We start from the raw sequence: 26,128 nt of genomic DNA, 5'->3' as shown, positions 1-26,128 counted from the left end.
AGAGTTGTTATGAGAATAAAAATAACCACGTACACTGCTCTGAGCTCCTCGGAGGAAGAGCGGGATATAAATGTAATAAATAAATAAATACCTTGCCCCACTATCCTCCAGATGGATGCAGCCTTGACTCTACAGCTGTTTCTGAACTACAACTCCCAGTAAATTACAGCTGGGAATGATGGGAGTCGTAGTTCAGCAACAGCTGGAGAGCCAAGGTTACCTACCCCTGCTATAGAATGACCATTGTGGCATTAGCACTTGACACATATCTACTTTTATTTGGTAATGAAGAATAAATATGATGTTCCAAAGATTATTTAAATTTTGTCCACGTTTAAGGAATAAAAATACTTAACACATATTTAGTAATACATTTCAAGTTTAATATCAACTTAGGAAAACTACCCAAAGTTGAAAAATCTTAACCACATATTCATCCAAATAACTTCGACCAAAGACTTAAATATCAATGTTTCCATAGAACAGAATAACAACCAAAAATCAATTATGATCAGATATAAGTCATTTAGAACTTGATCGATACAACTGTAACAAGAAAGCAATCCGAATATAAGTGGCAATTTCCTGCATTGTTTTAGGATTAAATGTCTGGTAATCCGTGATAAACATTTCCCAGATTCTTTTGATGTTACACTCTTCACTCCATTGCCTCTCAACAGAGAGGTCTTGACATAGTGGTGTTGCATTTATTAACGCTGATTTTCACATCATCAATTTACTCAATGCTTGCAGCACCATTGCCCTATCAGGTGTTTGCTCTCTGGGTCAAGTGCATCCAGGTATGGGGTGGCATGAGCATGCTGGCTAGCCTTGCTCCCCACATTGGCATACTCCATATTCATGTCCCCTGTGGACTGCAGAAGCAAATGCTATACCCAGGGAGAGTTTCTTGCTGTGGTCCTGTGGTTGCCATATATAGGCAGATCAGGTGGTGGTGGGGAAGTAAACAAGCCTCAGGCGAGGCTCGTTCTTACTCCTCTCACCCTGCCCCAGCTGCCTCACTGCACCCAGCCGTGGCGTTAACCCCTTGCTTGCAAGCTGGTCATTTGTTGGGTTTGGAAACTGGGGAAATGATCAGCCTGCAAGATCAATAGGTTAATGCGGTGGCGAGGGAGAGTGAGGAAACCAGGACAGAGCAAGAGGAGCAACAATGAGCTTCACCTGAGGCTTGTTTACTGCCCCCCTGATCCACCCATACCAGCTGCCACTGCTGTGGTCAGGTATGCTGGAAGCCTTTGCACACAAGTGCTGTCTACAGAGAGCTGGATGCATAGGTATAAAATGTGCTGACATAAGGGGTGAGGCTAGCTGGTAAGCTCAGATCTCCTCAATACTTGGGATATATTTTGTCCACATACTGAATGCCTGAATAAGGTTAATAAACCAAGTTTGAATCCAGACAACAGCTGTGATCTCCAAGATTCCAATATGCACACAGAGCTCTGGGTCAAAAAAGGGTCTCCCTCATTCACTCCAACAGATAACATTCTGAGCACGCAAACAGTATTTGAAGTGAATAAGCAGCCACTGCTCATGTGTGCAGCGCAGTTCCTACATGGACACCAGAACCACGGGATCAGGGCAAATGCCTCTTATACATTTCACAATATACATTAAACCAATCCGCATTTAACTAAACTAATTAATATTTAGGTACCACACATCAGCCGCTTTCAGGTTATAAGCTTAATAAACTCTCTAAAATTCAGCTGTATTCAGGCAAAGAAGCATCTCACACTTTTGTACAAATGGAGCAACAGCATTTTAAAAGCAAAGATGGCCTGAGAAGTTTATCTCAAGCTATTTAGAAGCAAAGTAACATTTATACAATACACATTTACTTATATTAAACTAAAAAGAAGAAGGTTTCTAAAAAGGTTGTGCTAAGCACAAAAGTGTTACACCATCAAAAGAAAAGCCACAAGCTTAATGTAGAGGGCAGGAGAAAGAGGAAGATAAAATAAGATACACTGTTACTTTTTTTCCAGTACATACAGAAGAACTCCACAGAGTCACGTGAAGCAGACATCCTGCTCTCTAAAGAGCTGTTGCCATCACGGACATCTGTACTGAACAATACCCTTTGCGAAGATACATGAACATCTCCACAGTCCAAGGCATCCTTGGCTTGGAAGGGCATATAGTCCTCATCATTTGCTTGATTGCTTTTCGTACTTGTCCTTTGTGTGCTGGCTCCTGTTCCGGTGCCTAGGAGGAGAATAGCTGACTCTTCTCCTAGCCTTAAAGCTAGGTGTGTAAGGATGCATTCTGTGCCTCTTTGGCTTGGTTTCTTCCCTGCTTTGGCTTGGCTCAGATTCCTCATTGCCTTCTTTTTGTTTCTGTTCTGGGTCCTGCTCTTTTTGAGAGTGTAATGTGTTCTTAATAGTATTGACAAGAAACCTTTTATTTGTGCTGGCGAGAGGACACTTCATCCTGCACAGACATGAGAAAGCAACAGCATAAATAGCTAGGACACAGAAAGACAAATCTGGTGAATACTCACATCAAGTAGCTCAACTTCTGCAAGCTTTTGGCTTTCCTTGAATGCCACCTAGTGTAAACTTGGAGTACAGAAAGAAATAGGCAAGACGTGTGCCTTCTATCATAGCCTTGGAACCAAAGATCTAATAGCCAGATTTCTGTATAAAAGTGAAATCACTATTAGAGAACACAGCAACTTTTTGTGAAGTTTACAAAGATGTCAAGTCACTATCATAATCCATCTGGTAAAATGGCTCTGGCCCTCAAAAGCTTGTGATGCAATAAAATGCTTGTTAGACTTTAAGTTACCACAAGGCTCTTGCTTGGCATAGTTATATCAGAGGAGGAGCTGTGCTAACAGAGTGCATTCAGAGAGGATTATATCTTTTTGCTGAAAATTTTTAACTGCACACTGGAAAGACAGTTTTAGAAATAGTATCCAAATGTTTTTAGCTATTAGGCAGGATAACCACATATTTAAGCATGATTTTCAGTGGCTCTATATCATAATTGTTAATTGAATTATTTGCATGATGACAAACCTAAATTATAGAATTACTGTTTTTAATTTTGTCGATAACCTGTAATTTAAATGTACTTTTCAACAAAAATCATGTAAAAAAGAAAAGGTGTTTAGCCATTAAAATTGTGTTTAGTGTTATAATATAAATATAAATATGCCTAGCCAATCTCCTCTCTCCCCATCCATGTGTCTCTTATGTTTTTCCTTTTCCCAGTTTGCATGGGATTACATGCTAAAGGGAGACTCTGCCTATACCCAAAAATTTAGGGTCACAGACTAATTTTTTTTTAACTCTTCTTATTTTTCTGATGTATGTTAAATGAATTCCTTTCACTGCTGAATTCCCCTTAATCTTTGATATTGTGAGATGTTTATACAAACATTGATAATAGACAAACCCCTTTTCTTCCAAAGATCCATGAGTGTCTTCTTCTTTGGAAAGGTTGCAGGCTTTTGTTTTGTTTTAAATTTAAAATGTATTTTGTGTTCCTTTTTCTCGCTCCCTGAGACAGCACACTAAGTCGCCCCACACCCCCGAGTTAAAAATGAGGAGGGGAGAGTGGCATGTGGCAGTTGTCACTCTTTTCTAAAGGGCTACAAGAATACTCCTCTTGCTTGAGTTCTATAGCAGGGGGTTGGGAGTGGAAGAAGTCACCCTTTAAAGTTGGAGAAGGGCCACAGCTCAAGGGCAGTAGACACGCTTTGCGTGCAGCTCACATATTCATTTCCTTCAACCCCCAGATAGCAAGGCCTGGAAGAACTTCCTTCTGAAACTTTGGAGCACTGCTGGCAGTTGAAGAAGTATAGGTCAGATGGACCAATGGCCCACCATTTTATGACAGCTTCATGTGGAAATGTATTCAAGTCGTAAAACAACACAATGAGGATTTGCAAGAACAAATTTTTTTTTTAAAAAAATCAACCTAAATGCCCATTTCTATGAATTGCAGCAGCAAGTGTAATTCATATCCTGTGACTGTCCACCGTGCTCTCATAACCTTGAGTCCAGTCTATTGCAGTATTGTACTGTGGGCTGCCTTTGGAGACCATGTGCAAACTGCAGCAGGTACAAGATGCAACAGGTGACATAATTTAACAAGCAATGGATGCAGCAGTTTTAATCTGATGTGCACATGCATTTGAGAAATATACGAATAAAATCAGATGAGACAATGTACGCATGGAGTTCACATTAATTTCTGCACGCAAATGCCATGGATATTTGTAAATGTGAAGTGGCCCTTACTCCACCAATTAAAAAGATATACTAGTTCAGTGGCTGTTGAAATTTCTGCATTCAAAGAGCCTTTCCACACTGACCTCTGCTGAAAAATCCTTGTGCATCCACCATAGAACCCCTTGTGCATTATAGAGTATACTACACTTTAAAGGACATCCTACTCTTAGTTCAACTCTTAGTAGAACTCTGGGCAGGCCTGTCAGGCCTTGAATGAACTGAGAATACCCTCAAGAACACATTCTAAAGTTCCTTGTATCTGTGTATTGTAGGGAATGATCAGCAGGGGATGCAAAGTGGCCCTCAGAGAAGCCTGTCTGCTATAATGGATCTCTCATTGAGGGATCCAACCAACTTCAAAGGAATTGCCTGCTCCCTACAACAGCAGTCTTCGAACTCTTAAGACCTAGGACTCACCTTTAACCCCAGCTTGCAAAACAAGACTCATTTTTTACTTTTTGCCCTTATGTGTCCATCTTTCTTTCCCTTCATTGGGGCGAAGAGGTTTCTGTACCTCTTAACAGTTGTGCAAAGGAGGGAATTTTGGAAGGCACACTTCTCTCACCTCTGAACAAAAAGCTATAGCTGCTACAATTCCCCCTTTTAAACTTCAAAGTTAAGACTAAAGCTACAGCTGCTCAGTCCTGTTTTTGCACCTGGCTTCTTTCTGCCTTTAAAAACAAAAATCCTAAAACAAAAAACAAAAACAAAAAATGGTGGTGATGCCACTGATGCAATTCACTTTAAGTCAGATGAAGACCCATTTTGGGTTATAACCTACCAATTCAAGACTATTACCTCCAAATAGTCTGAAGACCACTGTCCCAGGTCATGACAGACATGTGTAGTCCAATGATGAGATCATAAACTATCATAACTGATCATATGCTAATCTGAATGTAGAAAGGTCACCAATTGCAATCTTTAAATTATCATATGAACATAGCATGACAGAAATGATCAAATAAATTCCACATTATTTTTAAAAAATCAGCCTGTGTGCACAGGATTTAGTGTATGTTTTTCTTTAAAATATAAACATTTTCAAGAGAGGCAACAAATATTGATTAGCTTGAAGAACAACTTACCAACCCATAGCTCCCATAGTTTCTGCTCTGGTTTTCCCACGCTTGGCCTCTTTTAAAAGTTCCTCCACTGCCTCTCTAAACATTGAAGTTAAAAACAACATTTAATTTGGCTAATTTTCAAGCGTCTCTGGAATAAAAACAATCTTATTTCTTTCAGTGTTCATGAAAAAGAAAGCTAATCCAAATTATTGACCCATTGCAAAGCCAAGCCACTGTCCCAGAACAAACAAAACCCACCCACTCCCCAAACCTGTAACATTAACAGCAATAACCTTAATGCAGCTTTTCTTTGTCTTATGAGACACTGTGCAGGCAAAAAGGGGAAAGGCCTCAGATGGAAAGAGTTCTAGCACCAATGAAAAAGTGATGTCAGTCCAAGTGGACTTTCAGTATGTTCTATCTAAACAGAAATGCCCTAGCATTTATACGTTTTCAAGCTCCCATGCAACCCAGTTCCATTGCCTTCACTCACAGTGCAAACCTGTGTTAGAAGTAAATTCTACTGGTTGGCATCCAGAATAAGTTACGCTAAAGGACTACTTAATGTCAGTAGATCAACTCAGGTGCAGTTTAGTCTGGATGTCAGCCATTGAGTTTAATGGGGCTTACTAGAATTAATATGTACAGCTAAATTGTACACTGCACTGAAATTGTCTTAAGTTATGAAGTCCAACTCTAGAACTTGTAAAACAGATTGTCAATATGAGCAACAAATGATGTGATCTGAAACATTTAAATAGTTTAAAATAATTCTGGAATCATAAAATAAAAGACACTGGTTCCTAATTTACCTCCTCTACAGTTTTTTAAAAAAGGAATTCTATCAAATACTTAAGGGGAAAAATAAGTGTTCCGATGCTTGCTTTTTTATCATATTGCTCTGATCTCTTTCCCCATAACTGTACACATGACTGTTCCAGGACCAAAACATTTTGTGCATGAGGGGAAAGGTGCATATTAATTCTAGTTACAGAACTTATTCAAAAATCCTCATAACAAGGTAAATGACAACCAGAGCAATACACTGCTTTGGGCTCCTTGGAGGAAAAGCAGGATATAAATGTAATAAATAAATACTGTACATGAGTTGAACATGTACACAACTGCATGTGCATACAGGTTGATATGGACATACATTCTACACAGACTGTACTACATTGAACATGACATGTGAACATAAAGTTTGCTAATTAATTGAAATCTATGTGAAGTTCAGCTCCTTATCCTCTCAGCTCTGGTCTCCCAGGCCAACAGTTGATCTCTGGTCTCCCAAAATACAGGGAGAGGTAAAGGTCAAATAAAATAAACACGGTTTATTTTTTCATAACTGTGAAACTATAATAAACAAACACTGTCTTCTTTGGTTTCAGATAATGGCGTAGATCCTTGAGTGAATAGATGGAAAAATCAACAATACAAGAACACTTTAATATAGTGGAACTCTACTTTAAGCATGGATCCTCCATCATTGCTGCACAAAGAGTGCAGAAAATTCCACAGGCCACATCAAAACATGTCTTCAGAAGATGCATGTCCAGATTCTGTGAAGATGGCACTGTGCCAGTTGCACAACAGTCTGGTAGACCATGCTCTGCCAGAATCAAGAGAAACATCAAACAAGATCTATCAATGGCTACTAGTCTGGGGGCTATAGGCCACCTCCAGCTTCAGAGGCAAGATGCCTCTAAATACCAGTTACAGAGGAGCAACATTAGGAGACAGGGCATGCCCTCAACTCCTGCCTGCAGGCTTCCAGCGGCATCTGGTGGGCCAGTGTGTGAAACAGGATGGTGCACTAGATGGGCCTTGGGCCTGATACAGCAGAGGTGTTTTTATGTTCTTAAGGGTGTGAAAGAATATTGAACAGACCATCAAAACAAACAAGACAACGATCTTTGGAACGTTAATTTTATCTCTCTATCAAATTTGTAGACAACCCCAAACTTCTGTCTCCGAGAGGTTTACAGCAACATAAAGCAAATGAAAACAAAAATGAAAACCTTAGAACAGTTTAAAACCAAAGTCAAATTAAAAAGTTTGAGTGAAAAAATGAGTCTTTAGGGACTTTTAAAAAGTTGCTAGAGAAGCTTGGTTGCAATTCCCTGAAAGTTATTTAAGATGAATTCTGAAATGTGATTTGAATTGTTTTCCATGTAAAATTAAGTTAGTCCAGGAGTTGCAGTGGGTGGCAGACATTTAAATGACATTATTTTTCATTAGAAATCTGTAAGCAGCATCTCTTTGACATGGTGATTCTGAAAATATACAGGTGAAACTCGGAAAATTAGAATATCGTGCAAAAATCCATTAATTTCAGTAATGCAAATTAAAAGGTGAAACTGATATATGAGACAGACGCATTACATGCAAAGCGAGATAAGTCAAGCCTTAATTTGTTATAATTGTGATGATCATGGCATACAGCTCATGAAAACCCCAAATCCACAATCGCAGAAAATTAGAATATTACATGGAACCAAGAAGACAAGGATTGAAGAATAGAACAATATCGGACCTCTGAAAAGTATAAGCATGCATATGTATTCAGTACTTGGTTTGGGCCCCTTTTGCAGCAATTACTGCCTCAATGCGGCGTGGCATGGATGCTATCAGCCTGTGGCACTGATGAGGTATTATGGAAGACCAGAATGCTTCATTAGCGGCCTTCAGCTCTTCTGCATTGTTTGGTCTCATGTCTCTCATCCTTCTCTTGGCAATGCCCCATAGATTCTCAATGGGGTCAGGTCAGGCGAGTTTGCTGGCCAATCAAGCACAGTACACTGTATACTTTTCAGAGGTCCGATATTGTTCTATTCTTCAATCCTTGTCTTCTTGGTTCCATGTAATATTCTAATTTTCTGAGATTGTGGATTTGGGGTTTTCATGAGCTGTACGCCATGATCATCACAATTATAACAAATTAAGGCTTGACTTATCTTGCTTTGCATGTAATGCGTCTGTCTCATATATCAGTTTCACCTTTTAATTTGCATTACTGAAATTAATGGACTTTTGCACAATATTCTAATTGTCCGAGTTTCACCTGTATACTAATTTGTTAAACCACCAGTGGTTTTTATTTAATTTCACTTACTTAATTCATGACTTTGTCACACCCTGTAGGTAACAGTAAGGATATACTTCTTTTCTGCCATCAGCACATAATTCCTTTGTGAATATTCTTCCATCACTCACATTTTCTACCTGCCCCTCCAGCGCCATATTTTCTCCAACTACCATTACCTCAGTTCCTGCTTTCTGTCCCATTGCCTATTTTGTTCCATCGTCTTCAGTCACCCTGAGTGTGCCTTCCCCTCAGCTTCCTAGTCTTTATACTTTTGGCTGCCTTGCATTACTTGTACCACCCTTTCATACCAACAGGTTTTGCTATTTCTAGGAACTGTATGAGTTTTTTCTTCAAGGGACTGGAGAAATTCTCAGCCCAATGACTATTCTTCCCCCTTCTTTTAGCCATTTTGTTTCAACATTTAACAGTTAACTTCTGTACTTCCTGAGTGGGAGCTCTTCACAGTCAGTTTATCAGCCCTCAACCTCTCTGCCTGTTTATGAAGCTCTTTCTGTCCCTAAGCCCTATGTGAAGCTTTTCAAAACTAATCTCACTTTTTGCCAAGATTCTAATTGTTGACATTCTCCCTAGTCAGTTAGAATGTTTGTGAGCATTCCATGATTTCACAGCAGCTAATACAGCCTACCTGCCAGCCACCTAATGGCGCAGAGGGAAAATGACTTGACTAGTAAGCCAGAGGTTGCCGGTTTGAATCCCCGCTGGTACCTATATTGGCAGCAGTGATATAGGAAGATGCTGAAAGGCATCATCTCATACTGCAAACGAGACGGCAATGTAAACCCCTCTTGTATTCCTCTTGTAACACCTCCAGTCTGAAAGGCAGGATGCCTTTGAATACCAGTTGCAGGGGAGTAACAGCAGGAGAGAGGGCATGCCCTCAACTCCCCCCTGTTGGTTTCCAGCAGCATCTGGTGGGCCACTGTGTGAAACTTGGGCCTGATCCAGCAGGGCTGTTCTTACCAAAGACAGGGCTGTTCTTACCAGGAGTTGACACCAACTCGACAAACTTTACCTTTTCCCAGTATAACTAAGTTAATTTTGTGCCAATTTGCATTGATTTGTATACATTTAGGTTGCTAATTTGTTAGTTGTGTTTTTAAATTTGGTATATTATGTAAACCGCCCAGAGATGTGTATGTTGGGCAGTACAGGAATATGTTAAATAAATAAAATAACTAACTGCTCTGCTGTAAGAGTAAGAGGCGGCAGCTAAGGTTGGGGTTTCTGTCTATCTCCTCCTCCCCGCAAAAGTGATTATTTCCTGGCTCTGGGATCAATAACTTAATAAGATCAATCACTCCAAATCAATAACTTAGCAGTGCTGCTAGCTTGGCTCTGGGATCAATAACTTAATAAGATCAATCACTCCAAATCAATAACTTAGCAGTGCTGCTAGCTTGGCTTCTACATCAGAGTATGCCATTTGCTGCAGACTGCTTAAATCCTTGTCTGAACCTCTACAGAGCTGCTGGCTTGCCTGCCCACCTGCCTGCCAACCCTGACATAAATGGCCTCTTTGGTCTCTACCAGATGGGCTGAAGTAGAAGTGTCAAGCTTTTCCAGGAATCATCTCTAGAACAATTGTTTCTATGCAGGATCCATATGCTGGTCCTATGTGCTTGGATGTTTTCTACAGGCAAGGCTCCGGCACTTGTTCCTGAGGGAGGTTCAGCTATCCACTTCACTGAGTGTGTTTAGGAAGCAACAGAAACAACTTTGTGTGCCCATTTTCTGGAGTTGCTCATTGATGTTTTGCTGCTCTTTGGTTTATTTTTATGCTGCTGCTCTGCATCATCATCATTTTTTAAAGTTATGAATTGGTTTTTACTTGCTGTAAGCTGCTCTGCAGGCCCAATTTGGGTGGAAAAGTGAGACAGAAACGTTTTTCTAAATAAATAAATCATAGAATCAGAGATGGAAGGGACCTTGGGGTTCTTCTAGCTAGAGCAACTCCCTTCTCAGCAAAAGAAATTACTACAGCAGCATCTCTGCCATATAGCTGTCCAGTCTGGGTCTCTGAAAACCTACAGCAAAGGAGAGCCTACTTCACAAGGCATTCAGTTCCACTGTCCAACAGCTCCTACAGTTAGGAAATTCTTCCTGATGTCTAGCCCTAATCAGCTTCCTTGTGATTTCAATCCAAATAAGTCCACCCCTTTTTCTATGTGACAGCTGTTCAGATATTTGAAGATGGCTATCATAAATCTTGTGTCATCTTAAGCTCCTCTACGTGGATACCTATGCAGTTAGTCCACCAAAGGTAAGCTATTATTGTAGTAACAGGACCTTCAACATAACAAAAACAAACACATATTTTCTAAATATTGTCAAACCAAATCTCTTCCTGCCCGCACCCCCCACCACTCCAAATAGCTACAGCCTTTACACTTTCACAATAATCATTCCTCCCTCTGCAACAGATTCAGTGGGACAGGGCTCAAAAAATTAAAAATAAATTGGCAGGGGAGAAGAGGAAAGAAGCAAAAATACACCACCTTTGTAACCATTTTCCTTTTATCAGAGGCAAACAGGAGCCAAAGGGCCATCCCACTAAAATGCATATAGACTTGGCCTACACAACATAAGGCCCAGGCCAGGGGCCAGATCCAGCTTGCAGGAACTTCTCTGCTAGGCCCCAGGTAAGAATATCCTGCAGCAACAGTAGGAGCCATGAAGAGCTCTTGGTTTGTCCTGCTGATAAGCAAGAGCAGCTTGATGCAGTTGGCCACATGAAACCAGATGAGATGCATGTGGCAGAGATGGGCAGATGAACTAGTGAGCCAATTGCTACTGCTTGAGCAGCAGCAGTAGTGATGGACAGAGTGGGTTGGAACAGCTGCAGCAGCACCATCAGGCAAAGCACACCCCAGAACGGAAGAGGGTCACTCTTTTGGTCAGCTCCTTTTTCTCTGCAAGGGGCCACTCTTTGCCTGCTCTGGAACTGCCTTACAACATTATCCTACGCGCATTTTCTTGGAAATACATCCTACGTAGTAAGGCTTATTGCCAAGAAAACATGCCTAGGACTGCAGTCTGAAAGCAACAACAATTTAGGGGAAAGAGAGGACTCTAGGTGCCCCACTGACTGAGCACGGGCTGGGCCTATTTTCTGGCCACTATCGTTGGTTAACTGTGGACCCCTTGGGGGTGGGGAGATCCATAAGTAGCTAATGATTGCTTTAATACTGTTAATTAAATTAATATTGGCTAATGAAATTAATATTTATTTTGTTAATATTGTTAATTAATATTACTGTAATAATTAATGTACTGAAAATTGATCTCAGCCCCAGCATACTAAGTCACAGTTGGTTCTGGACCACCAGGGCATTTAAGTTGCACATCCTGGTAGACTATAAGTGCCCATTTGCAACCCCTGTAGTACTACAATTGGAAAAGAGGAAGAATAAAAGGGAGACCTTCTTCTACTTAGGAGCCCCGCCCTCTTCTGAGCTCATGGGACACTAATAGTGTCACACTATGGATGGTATTTTTTAAAAGAAAAAGAAAGTCTGACCCTACCCCTGAGGGTTCTCAAATGTGGGTCCCCCGAGGTTGTTGCACTTCAGCTCCCATAACCTCCAGCCACAATGGGCCTTTGGCCACTGTGGCTGGGGATTGTGGGAGTTGAAGTCCAACACCATCTGGAGCCCCAGTCTGCGAACCGCTGCCCACCCTACTCCCTTCCCTTTTGACTCTGGCATCAAAAAGAACCGGAGAGGAAGCGGGGCACAAAGCGGCGGCGCAGCTGCAAACTCTTCCGCCAACTCCCAAGAGTTCTCCTCCTCTCGACCTTACGTAAATAACGCCCCAGGGATTAGTAACTGAGATGAGCCAATTCTCTTATATTCGTCCTGCGTGGCGGCCTTTCCCCATTAGATGGCTGCCTAGTTCAGTGCGGCACTGAACGCGCTTCTCGCCACCCGCCTGCCCTTTGGGCCGGGAAGAGCCTTGTAAGGGCGGGAGGGAGGGTGCAAGGGGAGGCGAGAGGCCTCTGGAGGCCTCCCGGCCAGCCCAACCGCCATGCAGCCGGTGGCCTTCCGCATCCACGCCTCCCTGACCCTGAGCGCGGCCGCCTTCCGGGCGGCCAGCCTCACCTCTCCAGCTCCGAATCCTCCGCCATGGCGATGATCAGTGGCCGCCCTCCTCCGCCTCAAGTGCCGGCGTCCTCCATTCGCTTCTCTCTCCCGGCGGCGAAGACGGGGAAGAGGAGGAGCAAAAAGGTCGCGGCGACGCCAAGTGCGCACCAGCCGCTCGCGAGGACCGGGAAAGGGGCGGAGGCTGTGGAGAAAGCGAATCACCAGCGCCGCCTTCCCGGAGCTCTTGGGGGCTGCCGGCAGAGCTGGCCCTTGGCACGTTCTCAAAACACACGCATAATAAAAATCCTACACAGGGAGGGAATAAGGCACTGTACAGGAGGGTCGGCTGCGCGATTTCCTCCTGTTGGCTCAGGCAAACTCTGCCTGGATGGTTTTCACAGGCTATCCTGAAACCTACACGAGGATAACCATTTCCAGCAAAAGCAAAAGAAAAAAGAAAAAAGTCTTGTGACACTGAAGGCATGAACAGCTGAGCTTTACTGCGGCATAAAGTCTCGTGCGTTTAGAGCCGACTTCATCAGATTATTATTATTATTTATTTACATTTATATCCCGCTCTTCCTCCAAGGAGCCCAGAGTGGTGTACTACATACTTGAGTTTCTCTTTCACAACAACCCTGTGAAGTAGGCTAGGCTGAGAAAGAAGTGACTGGCCCAGAGTCACCCAGCTAGTATCATGGCTGAATGGGGATTTGAACTCGGGTCTCCCTGGTCCTAGTCCAGCACTTTAACCACTACACCACACTGTCAAGCAGCTTGTAAAGTGAGCTCTTTATGTCACAGTAAGCCGGTTTAGTCTTTAAAATGCCTCAGGGCTCGTGTGTGTGTGTGTGTGTGTGTGTAACCCAAACATGCCTATTTGGAAGAAGGAAGTCCCTCTGAAATCAAAGTGCCTTACTTTCTCAGGTGGTTAGATCGAGGAGCTACAATAGAGCCTCTCATATACCCCTCTTCGGATTTTTGTCATGTGTGACGTTGGCACCTGTGGACTCTAGTACTTTTCACAGCCATTTCTTTTCTTTTCTTTTATCCCACTTTATCACTACACTCAAGGAGTGTAGTGAAATTGAAACTCCATGAAATTGATTGCCAGGAGGTCTAGGACCAACAAACGGAAGTACTGTTTCACACAACGCATGATCCACTTGTGGAACTCTCTGCCACCAGATGTGGTGACAGCCAACAACCTGGATGGCTTTAAGAGGGGTTTGGATGACTTCATGGAGGAGAGGTCTATCAATGGCTACTAGTCGGAGGGCTGTGGGCCACCTCCAGCCTCAAGGGCAGGATGCCTCTGAGTACCAGTTGCAGGGGAGTAATGGCAGGAGAGAGGGCACGCCCTCAGCTCCTGTCTGTGGTTTCCAGCGGCATCTGGTGGGCCACTGTGCGAAACAGGATGCTGGACTAGATGGGCCTTGGGCCTGATCCAGCAGGGCTGTTCTTATGTTCTTATAATAGCACATAAAAACAACCAGTACTGTAGAGTTAATAAAAAGTCAATCATAAAACTACATAAAAGAAAAAACTCTGCCAAGTCACAACCTTACATCGACGATAGAAGTGCCAGTTTATATTCAGCAGCAGTGATAAAGTTGTACCAGAATTGCACCAGTTGCAGGTAGAGATAGCTTATTTGAACACTCTCTCATTTAAAAAGGTAGGGGCATGGTTTCCTAATATACTATTTCTTTTGTGTGCAAGGCACACACAAATATACTATTAAATATATAAGAAATATACTATTTCTTTTGTGTGCATCCATCTCCATGGATGGGATGTTCACCATGCAATCTCCCATCTGTTGCCTGAAGTTGCCAGGGAAAACTTCACCACATGATTCTGACGGAAACAAGTAAAAGTCATACCTGAAGAAATGTTTCCTTTGAAGAGTTCTGCAAGGCCTGTACTCAGTGATTTGAATTCAGGTCCCTCCATATACCTATACCAGGGAGATCTAAGTAGAAGATCCCTGCATCTGATGTGTCAGAAAATTTTGAAAACAAGCAATCTGGCCCAAGCTCACTTGCTACCCCTGGAAAAGGAGTTACAGCAGCTCCACTTATTTTGCTGTGAAAACACCAACATGTAATACAAAGTGAAGATGTTGTATATGTATTTTTAAGTTCCCATGTATGTACATATGGGTTGTTTTTTTACCTTGCCTTAAATTGTCAAAACTCTTTCTGTGTCTATAGTTGCCCCTGTATGATTTTAAATGCCTTTTTCATATAATTTTAATGCATATTTGCTTGTATGCCTTTATGTCCCTTTATGATGTCTTTTAGGCTTTTTATAAATCTTTTATAAACGTTTGTAACCACTTTTTACCATTATTAACTGTTAACTGCAGCCTTCAGATTTCAGTCATTATCGGCTACTTAGTTTGTGGTCTCACTTTTTGTATTAGACAACCATAGTTTTACTCTAAATTTTACATCTGATTTTTATAGTCTTTTATAGTTATTATAATTCCATAACAACAGTTCTATTTTATTTTTTTTACCATATGCTTGTATTGTGTCACTCACCTGTAGGCTTCTAGTATGTCATTTATAGTGTTTTATGTTTTTATTGCTCTTATACTGGTCTAAGACCGAAATAAAAGTGATTGATTGATTGTACATATGGGAGTTTCCAAGCTTTTAAAATAATAGATTTCAAATGAGCTTTATTGAATGCTTTAGTTCTCAAGCCCTTTTTGTCCTCATTCTGAATATTATAGACCTTTTTAAAAAAACACAAGAGAAACTGTATTCACATTTCTGCCCCAAAGGAGTGTGGATTATCTGTTGTTGCTTTTTTTTTTTTTTTTAACTACTGCAATTCTTCTTTGACAGCACTATTAATCTTCCTGTACCAATGCTTTTAGCTTTCCAGGATATCTCTACATCTACCACAACATCAGCTGGAGATAATAAGGCCCCAACTTTAGGTTAAAATAAAAGGTTCTCCAAACTTATAAATAATATGGTTCTCTGAAGTCCTTGCTCCTAATGGATAATATGTGTGATGTTCCTATAATGGTCACAATAGGTATGTCTTTCACCCAAATATTAATTTTGATTGCTAATCAAATCCCAGGTAACAGTGGTTGGTTTAACTAAGGCTGCAGCCCTGTGGAAACACTTATAGGAGTAAGTTGCAACAGACACAGAATTGTTGCTTGCCTGAGCATGCCATCAGATGTTTAAAGCCTGATCTGCAACGTGTGTCTGTTAGAGAGTAGTTTGGAAATTAGGCCTGTAATCTCAGGTTGTAAATCTTATTGATCACAGTGAGACTTACTTCCAAGTAAGCATGCATAGAATTCAGCCACGTGTGAATTACCAAGAAAATGACAATGGGAATTCTGGAGGCACCATTATTTGAGAATGCTTTTTGTTGACATTAAATTTTGCACTGGATATCACATGACCGACAGTTTCCCAGTGGTGTGAATGTATCATCTGGGATGACCCAAAGTTTACTTGAGGATCATAAAGCTTCTCAAAATCCATTTCCTTTTCATAGGTAGTTCGTTGGGGTTCTTGGGGGACACCAAAACTGAGGAGATCTTTGAAAGCAACATGTTGCTACAAAACCCATCTCCAGGGGCGTATCTAGGGGTAGGGCAGGCAGGGCACGTGCCCTGGGCACCACTTGAAGGGGGGCGCCATTTTGTAAAATTATTATTATTTTTTTTTTAAGGCTGCCAAAAACAAAATGGCAACCGTGCATGCTCAAATGGCCTCTGTGAGGCCCTAGGTCATGCCAGGCCTTGCAGAGGCCATTTGAGCATGCGCGGAGGCCATTTAAAAAGATTTTTAAAAATGGCCACTGCACATGCTCAAATGGTCCCTGCGAGGCCCTAGAGGCCAGTGGGGGGAGGAGGAACCTTTGCAACCCCCCCCAGCCTTTAGGAAGCCCCCCAAAGGGGCTACAGGTAAAATAATAATAATAATAATAATAATAATAATAATAATATATAATATAAGTCACTGTACACATATTCAGATTGGCACTATGTACAGAGAATCAGAGCTTGTGAATACTGAGCTGATGCTTATGAGCTAGGATTGTATTCATTTGCTCTTACTTTGCTTCTTGTGATAAGTGAGTTAAATGTGATGTCTTGCTAATATGGCTATTAATGGTGAATTTGTCTTTGAATCAGTGTGAAATCCTTAATATTAAGGCCCACTGGGAGTTTCTTGCTCTCTTTCTCTTATTTTAACTGTCTTTCTGAAAGACTAGAATATATTCCAAGCAGTGACACAGTTTACTCTGCATATCCTTTAATTATTTACAGAGTGTCTGGGAAAAGTCAAATTCTCCATTGATTTTTAAAACTTATGTAATGGTGATGCTACAATACATAGTAGAGAATTAGACAGGCACTTCTGTTTAGTTTTCCAAGTACACCTCCACATAGTATTTGGGTATTTCATGAGCCCCCACATACTGAAATTTGTAGTTTTCCAGCATTTTTTGGTCTGGCTAAGTCCACTGCTAAAATAGTTTTTGAAATATTAAAAGATTAACGAGCCTGACTTGTATTTTTCAGCTGATATTATGGTAAAGTTATCTCAAAGATGGGTGTCAGATGCTTGGACATGGGGCGCAATTTCAGTGTTTGCCCTAGGCGCTATTTTCCGTAGATACGCCTCTGCCCATCTCAAAGTGTTCCAGTCTATGATTTGTGGTTCATTACGAATTGCTTTCCAACAACCAGCCAGACACCCCTGAGCACTCTCAAACAAGGCAAAAAGGTGAAGCCATCATTAACTTACAGCAGGGTTTCTCAAAGTTGAGTCCTCAGGTGTTGGACTGCCGCTCCCATCATCCACAGTCACAATGGCCCCCTTTTTGGCTGGGGATGATGAGAGTTGAAGTCTTGACTGATAGAATTCACTTAAACAAGATGCCTTAGATGGCTTTAGAAGCTGATTAGACAAATTCATAGAGCAGAGGGCTATCAATGACCATACTGCATGATTTCACCAGTGGAACCTCCAAGTTTAGGGGCAGTCACCTTTGTGGTAGCATCTTGAGGACTGCTGTGGGAAACAGGATGCTGGAGTAGATAGACTTCTGGTCTGATCCAGCAGGGCTGTCCTTATGTTATGATGATGGCCTTTCCTAATAACTGTTTGTCCTCACAGTGGGAGGATCAGTGGGAGAGCCGGTGTCCTGTAGTGGTTAGAACCGTTAGAGTGCTGGACTAGGGCTGGGGAGACCCGAGTTCAAATTCCCATTCAGCCATGATACTTGCTGGGTGACTCTGGGCCAGTCACTTCTCTCTCAGCCTAACCTACTTCACAGGGTTGTTGTGAGGAGAATCCTAAATATGTAGTACACTGCTCTGGGCTCCCTGGAGGAAGAGCGGGATAGAAAATGTAAACAGCAATCTAATGTATAAAAGAGAGCAGAGAGCAATGAGAAAGAGCCTTGCCTTTGGCTTGACTAACTGCTTGCTCAGCGCCTGATGGCTGTGCTATACTAAGAGACTGCTTATAATAAAGGACTTCGTGGACCCTATCTCTTGTGTGTCCTGGATACAACAGGTATCTAGACGTTTGTTTTGTGATGCAAACCTGTTCAAATCCCGGATCGTTGCTTCTGCATCCATGTGCAACTAGAAACCAACTAGCCATACTACGAACGAACACATACTACATTATTACTCCCACCCATAATTCGCCTCAGCGAATTATATTATCTATATCTATGAAATTAGATACTTTAAGAATATAGATCACCTTCCCTCTTGTCCTCATCCCTCTCGACATCCCTCTCGACTCGACTCCCCCCCCCTCCTCCTCCGTTCTCCCTCCCTCCGCCCGCGGCGGGCGCCGGGCACCTTCTCTCGGAATCAGGCGAGTGACGGGGACAACCCCGGAGAAAGCAGGGACTCCTGTGGCCTGCGCCTCCGGATCCCGCCCCAGCCAGGCTCCCATAGGTGGCAGGAGCTTCCTCCCGTGGCGTCACTGGAGCCCCGGGGAGGGCGGGAGGAGGAGGAGAGGCCGGCGAGCGCAGCCAGGAGAGAAGCGCCGCCTGTTAGTCCTGCCTGGAGTTTGTCTCCTTCCAGGAGCAGCACCACGGCGGAGGAGAGGCAGAAGCAGAGAGCGAGCGAGCGAGCGGGGAAGGAGGAGCCACAGCCGGAGCCAAGGCTACAGCTGCGGCACGGTGGGGGCGGAGAAGAGCTCCTCCGCCGCCTGCCTCCCGGTCCGCTGTCCTCTCGAGCACGATGCATGAGACGGCGCAGTGAGAAGGGAGCCTCTGCCCGCTAGGGTGAGTAACTTCCAGGGACAGCCGCCCCTGCTGCCACTGAAAGGACCTGGCCCACTGCGACCTCTAGGTGGTTGGCTTCTGCTCCTTGCCTGAGCTGCTCGCGGCTCGCTTCGGAGCACATTCCAGCCCCCAGTCCTCGCCGGGAGGCACTGCGGTTCCAGGGTCTTCTTGCTCGGGCAGCTCTTCGTAGCTCTCTGCAGTGGGTGCTGCTGCTGCTGCTGCTGCTGCCCTGTGCCTTCTTCACCCCGTGACCGGCTGCGTTGCCTGGGGTGTCCGTACCTCTCCCAGGCTTCTGGCTTGTCTGCCTGGCACCTCCATCCACAGCTTCGCCTACGGCTCGCTTCCTCCTCCAGGCGTTTCTCTTTCAATTGTCTGCTCCAATACAACACACGAAAATAGTTGTGCAGAGCCACCAGGTCAGCAAAGAAGAAGATGCTGATGCTGGTGGCTCTTTGCTGTTGGGAGGAGATGATTGTTCCCGCTGCCCTCCCAGTTATGTCTGGGGCTGGAGTGAAAATTAGTCCAAGTAATTCTCCAAGAGGTGGCCAGAAGGATTGGTGGTGGTGGTATTGTGTGTGTGTGTGTGGGGGGGGGAGTGATGACTTTTCTGCTTGTCATTCTTCTGTTTTATTTTCATTATTTTGACAGTGGTATTAATGGTAACCCTAAGCCATATCTAGACATTATGTTGTATGAGTATACAGACATCTGTATAGTTGTATATGAATTTGTGTGAATGCCTGTACCTGCATTCATCTTAAATGTTAACTTGGGTAAAGGTCCCCTCAAGTGCAAAATATAGATAGGAGGTGTACTGCTGCACCTCTGTTCAAAGCAAGTGAATAACTCTACTTGTATACAGATCTGCACCTTTGTACACTCATGTACATAATGTGTGCATTGGCCTCTATTTAGACATTGGACACTGGTACGAGTGTACAATGTACGCAGGAGCAGATCTGTAACACAGGTACTGTTGTTCACAAGTTATGTTCAACACAGGTACAGCAGTATGCTTCTGAGCTGTACCATGCGTTTGAAGGGCCTGTACCCAGGTTCACTTTTAAAATGAACACAGGTACAGCCATTCACACACAAACATGAGTGTACAGACATCAGAATGCAGGTGCAACATAATTTCTGAATAGGGCTAGTGAGTCATCCATGTGCTGAAAGACATTATTATGCAATAACTTGAGAATATCCCCTCCCCCCCTCCCCCACCGGCCATATGCCCTTATCATGATTCAGAATTCTTCGATTGGTTATTACAGTACTTCCCATAGGGCCAGCTCTGATTAACCAATGGACTTTTAGAGCAATTATTCTCCCAACTGGGTGAAGGTTGGCCTCTCCAAGGAGGCATGGTTGTTTGCTAGAGTGATGATGGACCTCCATTGTTCAGATCATTTTGTGCGTGCTTTCTGGACTTAGCAAGTCAAAGTTACTTCCACTTCTTATAGTATTTGACTTATTTCCCATGTGCATACCACCTGTTTGCTTCCAAACGTTTGCTTCCAAACCATTAAGAGGACTTTTGTATCATGTTGTGGGCCCATAAAGCCTTGTGCTGGTCTTGCCTTTTTGATATTGCCTTTTTATTCTACTTTGTGTGTTTCTATGACAGTTGTGGGGTGGGTGGAGAGAAGGATGCTGTATGCAAGCACAGTGTCCCAAGAACATGCTAGCAAGGCCCATTCCCACACCAACGCATCAAGAAGCCTCAAGCCACCATGCTTATGGTGTTTGTCTAAAGAGGCAGATGCCGTAAGCCTGATGACGACTTCCGGGCAACCTCTTGGGATGCTTTTTTTGATTGTCTGAACAGGGCTTAGGTGTGGATTTCAAATAAGAGCTTCTGGCTGAACTGCGTGCCTTTAATTTGTCTTTGATGATTGAATAAGTGCCAGTGGAGTCTTATGCATGCACACTCAGAAGTAAGTCTCATTGACTGACATGGAAGTAAGTATGCATAGGGTTGCAGCCTGCAAGGTTTCTGCATTGATTGCAGGAAGCTCAGGAGGTGGCATCTGAACAACCTTGCATTACTGCTCTGTGAATGGATTGCTCATCGGATGTTGGGGATCATTGCACAGGGGACAAAGGTCAACCTTAAAATAAGGGAGGCACATGATTATTGAGCAAACACAGCACTGAATTGTCCCTTTTGCTAAGTCAGGTCCACCTTAGTTTGCATTTGGATGGGTGACTAGATCTGAGAGCCGTCAGATATTCCTCTTGAAGGATGGGGCCATGGCTTGGTGGAAGAACATCTAGGTTGCAGGCTCAATCCCTGGCACCTCCAGGTAGGGCTGAAAAAGACCACTTGCCTGTAACCTTGGAGAGCCACTACCAGTCAGTGTAGGTAGACAATACTGAGTTAGATGGACCAATGCCCAGTGGTCTGACTCTCTATAAGGCAGCTTCCTTTGTTCCTGTGCTCCTGTTGTGCTTTTTCAGACGTAAGTTGAGGAACTACTAACTTACAGCGAGGGCCATCTGAAAGGTTGCAAGTGGGGGAACATTGTCCTTATGCCATTCTTCATAGCAGGGCTTCACAGTCCCCAGCCACCAACTCACCATAGCACCTGGAAATGGACTGGGTTGGGACCAGTAGAAGGACTGAGCAAGCAAAGCAGGTGCAGGTCACTCCTTCCTCCTCAGTTCATTGCCAGCCTAAGTCAGAAAGATGCAAGGAGGGAGCAACTCTCACCTTGCTTGCTGATTCCTCCTCCAGGTTGCATCCATCCATCACCTGCTTGGGATATGCATGGAACCGGGTGGGCATGGCTCAAAGGGGTGGGGGGTAGGACTTTAAGGGCGGGGGAGGGTGCATTTACCCCTCCCCTTGCTTTCTCCCCTCCGGCCCTGGAGTTTAGTAAAATGCTTCGGGGCGGCAGCGTACCTCCCTGCCGCCCCTTCTTCTTCAGCTGGAAGTACCAGGCGTGTGTGCGCAAGCCGGGCACACACACGCCCGGTACTTCTAGCCACTTCCGACCAAAGAAGAACGGTTAGCAGGGAGGTACACTGCCGCCCCGAGGCATTTTACTAAACTCCAGCACTGGCGGCGGGGGTGGGGGGAGCAGGCGGAGGGGTAAGTGCACCCTCCCCTGTCCTTAAAGTCCTACCCCGCCCCCCCCACTGAACATTTGACCTGGCCAGTGTTTGAACCTGTTCAGAGGCCCATAAAAGGGCCTCCGAACAGGTTCGTGTACGTCCCTATCACCTGCCTGACCAGGAATAGGCATGAGCAAGCAAGATAGGGAGCCAGCCCCCACATGGCATGGAGCAGAGGGTGCTGGGGGCAAGCAGTGAGTCCCCCCCCCCCACACACACACAAGGAGCAGAGGGCAGTCTGGCTTCTAAGTTTTGGGGCAGACTCCTAGAGCCAAAGAAAAGTCATTGAGGCCTGCATCATGTGCAGCCAGCCAGCCTCTGCCTCCAAGTGATGTGTGCTTTTGGACCGCAGGTTCTGCCCCTGCACATCTTTGGAAGGACACCTGGAAGAGTTATGCAAGCAGATACGGGACCTTGAGTTTGGCCGTATGGCGAAGTTGCTTATAGGAGCAAGGCCTGCGACCCTGGGAGCAGTGGGGCGAACCGATGAGACCATGGTGGAATAAATGAAAACTCGTTTTTATGGTGGTGGTAGATTCATGTTCAAAAGAATGGAAAAGCCCGTTAAGGTTATCAAGGCAAACCTTATTTCAAGACAGCCTTCAGCAGGAATGAAGAGCTGGAATGGTGTGATGGTTAATAGACGGAGCAATGAGTTAGGACTTCCCCAGGTTGAATCTTGCCTCTGCCATGAACTTACTAGCTGGCCTTATGCAAACCACTCCCTCTCAACCTCAACTCCCAGTTGCATTATGAGAACAATACCTTAAAGAGTTTTTGCAAGGTTTACAACCACATAATACTTGTGCAGTGCTTTGAATCCTCAGAGGTGCTGTACAAGTGCTAAATAGCAACAACAACAACAACAACAACAACAACAACAACAACAGTAAGTAAGGTTAACCACAGAGAAATGACTTGATCAGCATCCCTCCCACCTCTGAATCCTAGGGAATGGGTAAAAAGGAACCTGGATACCAGTGAGCCTCTGCTAAGAAACCACCACAAAAAAGGTAACTGATACTTAATGAATGCATCTCACTCTTGTTTCCATGTCTGTGCTGGGAAGGTTATCATCTTCTTTTATTTACCTAAAACTGCCTTATTTTGAGTTAGACCTTACTCAGATGCTCCAGTCCAGCACTCCCTACTTCAACTGGTAGAGGCTCTCCAGCGTTCTGGGCGGAGGTCTTTCCCTCCGCTGCTGCCTGAGATTCTTTTGGGTGGAGAAACCTGAGAGGGTACCCGGGACCTTTTGCATACAACGCTTGTCCCTGGAGCTTTGGCCCCTGCACTGCAATTCTCTCCCTCTTCCGCTGCCTCCTTTTAAACCTGAACAGGCCAGCATCTTTTCATCTTTGCCCATAAGACTGGCTCTCCATGTTTGCAGTCATTCTGCGTCGGGGCTTGACAATTCCAGGTGCCAGCTTGCCGGGGCACCTGGACATTTAAGTGTGGTGTGTGAGCCAGATGATGGATGGATGCAAGCAGGAGGATGAGTGAATGAGCAAGGAGGGGCAGGTTATGTCCTCCTCTTCCTGGTTGCATAGGTTCACTGCCTGTCTGAGCCATAGAAAGCGGCCTTATACTGAGTCAGACAATTGGTCTGTCTAGCTCAGTATTGTCTACACTGACTGGCAGCGGCTCTCGAGGTTTCAGGCAGGAGTCTTCCCCACCCCCCCAGCCCAACCTAGAGATGCCAGGGAGTGAGTCTGGGACCTTTTGCATGCAAGCCGATGTTCTACCAGTGAGCTAAGACCTCCTCCCCTAAGGGGAATATCTTACAGCACTCACATGTAGGTGCCCATCCAAATGCAAACCAGGACAGACCTTGCTTAGCAAAGTGGCCAAATCATGCTTATTACCTACCCCAAGACCAGATCTCCTCCCCACATGGATACAACCAGAAGGAGGAAGGGGAGAGCAAGGTGGGAAGCCTGCCCTCTATGGAGTGGAGGGCATTGTGAGGGTTGAGCCATGAGTCTTCCCTCCCACGGAGCAGAGAGCAGCCTGGCTGCTTTATTTTTGGTCTGGCTCCTAGAGCCAAGAAAACTTTGTCAAGACCTGTATACATGTTGGACATTTTTGCTCGTTTGAATCCGTTATTTTTGAACTTTGGTGATCAAAGTGGGTCCAAAATGATGCCTCAGCTGTGCTTGTGCAATGGTGCTAAATTCCCTGCCCTTGCTAGAAAGATCCTGCCCGATTCGTGAATTGAAACGTACCTGTTTTGCAGCTGTATCGTGGCCCTCTCGTGACTGATCAAGATGCCCAGACCTCTCTTCCCCCCTGTCTCCTTCCTGCTTAGAAGTCTGCAGTGAATGTCAACACTGCGTGTTTCTTGTTATTCCCCAAAGGTATGACTTTGTATTTTTGCATTTAATTCCACTTTATATTGCTCCAGTTCCGAAGGTCATCTATTTTATCCTGCATAACTTCACATCCCTTCTCTCTGCTACCAATGCTGCTCAGCATGGTGTCATTAAATTTCATCCGCACACTCCTCCTTCCCTCCCCAAGGACACTAATGAAAATACTCAATAAAGTAGGATCCTTGAGCAACTCCACAGGCTCTCTTTTTCTCTAGCTTAAAAGTTTGCCTTTGTGAATGGAAGAGCTGTCATGCACATCAGAGTAATGGCCTGTTTAGCTCGGCGTGCTGTCTACCAACACTGGCCACAGTGATGCCTTGGGGAATGTCGCTGCGCTGACATGATAGAAACATCCATACCTCCGTATTAATTCCCAGCATCTGTTTGGGAGAGGTATACTGGCCTCTGCATAATGAGTTTGCACTTGGCTGTCATGTCCAAGTATTCATTTCACTGTTGGTGGTTGTTTGTGTGGGTTGCGTTCACATCTTGTCTCAGTCAGTTCCATAGGTTGTATATGCTGTATAAAAGAAGCAGCTCACTGTATTTGTCTTAAGCTTTCTGCCCTCTGGTTTCTGTGGATGACTCCTTGTATTTTGAGAGACTAGCCCTATTCAGACATCAAGTTGTACATGCATACAGGTGTGCATACTTGTGTAAATGACTGTACATGCATTCATGTAATAAGTCAGAGGACGATAGTCGGAGGGCTATAGGCCACCTCCAGCCTCAAAGGCAGGATGCCTCTGAGTACCAGTTGCAGGGGAGCAACAGCAGGAGCGTGGGCATGTCCTCAACTCCTGCCTGCAGGCTTCCAGTGGCATCTGGTGGGTCACTGTGTTAAACAGGATGGCGGACTAGCTGGACCTTGGGCCTGATCCAGCAGGGCTATGTTCTCATGTTCTTAAACAAAGCTGGATGTAGGTCCCCTAAAATGCAGGATGCAGATAGAAAGTGGACTACTGTATGTGCCTTGAACACAATGGATGAATAACTCTGCGTGTGCAATCAGATCTGCACTTGTGTGCGCTGTATACCAATTACGGGTTCAATGAAAATAAAGTGTGGATTGGGCTAGTGCGAGAGATAACTATTGCTCCTTATACGTGCTGTCCAAATTTGTGCATGGCATTATAAACCTTGGTTACATCTTTTTAAAAGCTCAATCCTTGCCTCCTTCCCTTTTAGCAGGCGACCCAAGCACATGTGTGCTGGTTAGTGGTCATGCAGAGGAGGGGGTGGTGGAGCAGCAGAAAGTGGGCATATGCTTTATCCTCCCTTCACCATCCCTTAGGCCTTCTCTCTTTAGCCTGCTAGATGGGCTTATTGTCATATAGGAGGCCAGAAAACGGCCAGAATGACCATTGGGGATCGGGCCATAGCTCACTGGGAGGAAGTCTACTTGGCATGCAGGAGGTCCTGGATCCAGTACTTGCCCTGGCATCCCAGGCAGGACTGGGAAATCCCCATTTGTAATCCCGGGGAGCTGCTGCCAGTCAGTGTAGAACAGGCCTTGGCAAATTTTCTGTGAATCCAGGAGCCAGCCCAGAACCGTAGGAGCCAGACAGGGGACACTTGACAGACTCACCAGACTTGGTGATGGACTTTGGGTTAATTAACACAGGCAGAAACTGTGTTCTATCCAGGCTTGGGGACTGTGTGTGCTCCCAGTTTTCAGTTGTGTGGAAGCAAGGTAGGAAGAAAACCTGGGTAGAAGTGATTGTGTGGGAGAAGGAAAACCTGGGTAGCTTTTCCTCCTACCTTGCTTCCACACAATCACTTCTACCCAAGTTATCCTCTTACCTGGCTTCCACACAACCAAAAATTGGGA

At 44.4% G+C, this 26,128-nt stretch overlaps 2 protein-coding genes across 5 annotated transcripts in view; one reads left to right on the top strand and one right to left on the bottom strand.

Annotated features, from left to right (window-relative positions):
- Positions 1-255: 255 nt before the first annotated feature.
- On the bottom strand, positions 256-18,336 carry POLR1D (RNA polymerase I and III subunit D). 2 transcript variants are annotated; one of them, XM_053307862.1, is made up of 3 exons: positions 18,277-18,336; positions 5,351-5,425; positions 256-2,454 (listed from the first exon to the last, which is right to left on the bottom strand). In XM_053307862.1, exons 2-3 carry the CDS (start codon positions 5,365-5,367, stop codon positions 2,172-2,174), a joined length of 300 nt encoding a protein of 99 aa, XP_053163837.1. In that variant the 5' UTR covers positions 5,368-5,425; positions 18,277-18,336; the 3' UTR covers positions 256-2,171. The 2 variants fall into 2 exon arrangements, with proteins under 2 accessions (XP_053163837.1, XP_053163836.1); XM_053307861.1 differs by lacking the exon at positions 18,277-18,336 and adding an exon at positions 12,536-12,710.
- LNX2 (ligand of numb-protein X 2) overlaps positions 16,444-26,128 on the top strand; it is a 123,910-nt gene continuing 114,225 nt past the window's right edge. The window contains exon 1 of one of the 3 annotated variants that reach the window (XM_053307859.1): positions 16,444-16,460. The gene's annotated coding sequence lies outside the window, so the exon portion shown is untranslated. Of the gene's footprint in view, positions 16,461-18,498; positions 18,809-24,033; positions 24,283-26,128 lie in introns of those variants that run through there. The other 2 variants (XM_053307856.1, XM_053307857.1) reach the window with 2 other exon arrangements.

Source organism: Hemicordylus capensis, chromosome 3 (genome assembly GCF_027244095.1).
Source record: "Hemicordylus capensis ecotype Gifberg chromosome 3, rHemCap1.1.pri, whole genome shotgun sequence".
NCBI classification, from domain to species: Eukaryota; Metazoa; Chordata; class Lepidosauria; order Squamata; family Cordylidae; genus Hemicordylus; species Hemicordylus capensis.
The sequence above is the reverse complement of the archived record's forward strand: the minus strand, read 5'-3'. Positions and strand labels throughout refer to the sequence as shown.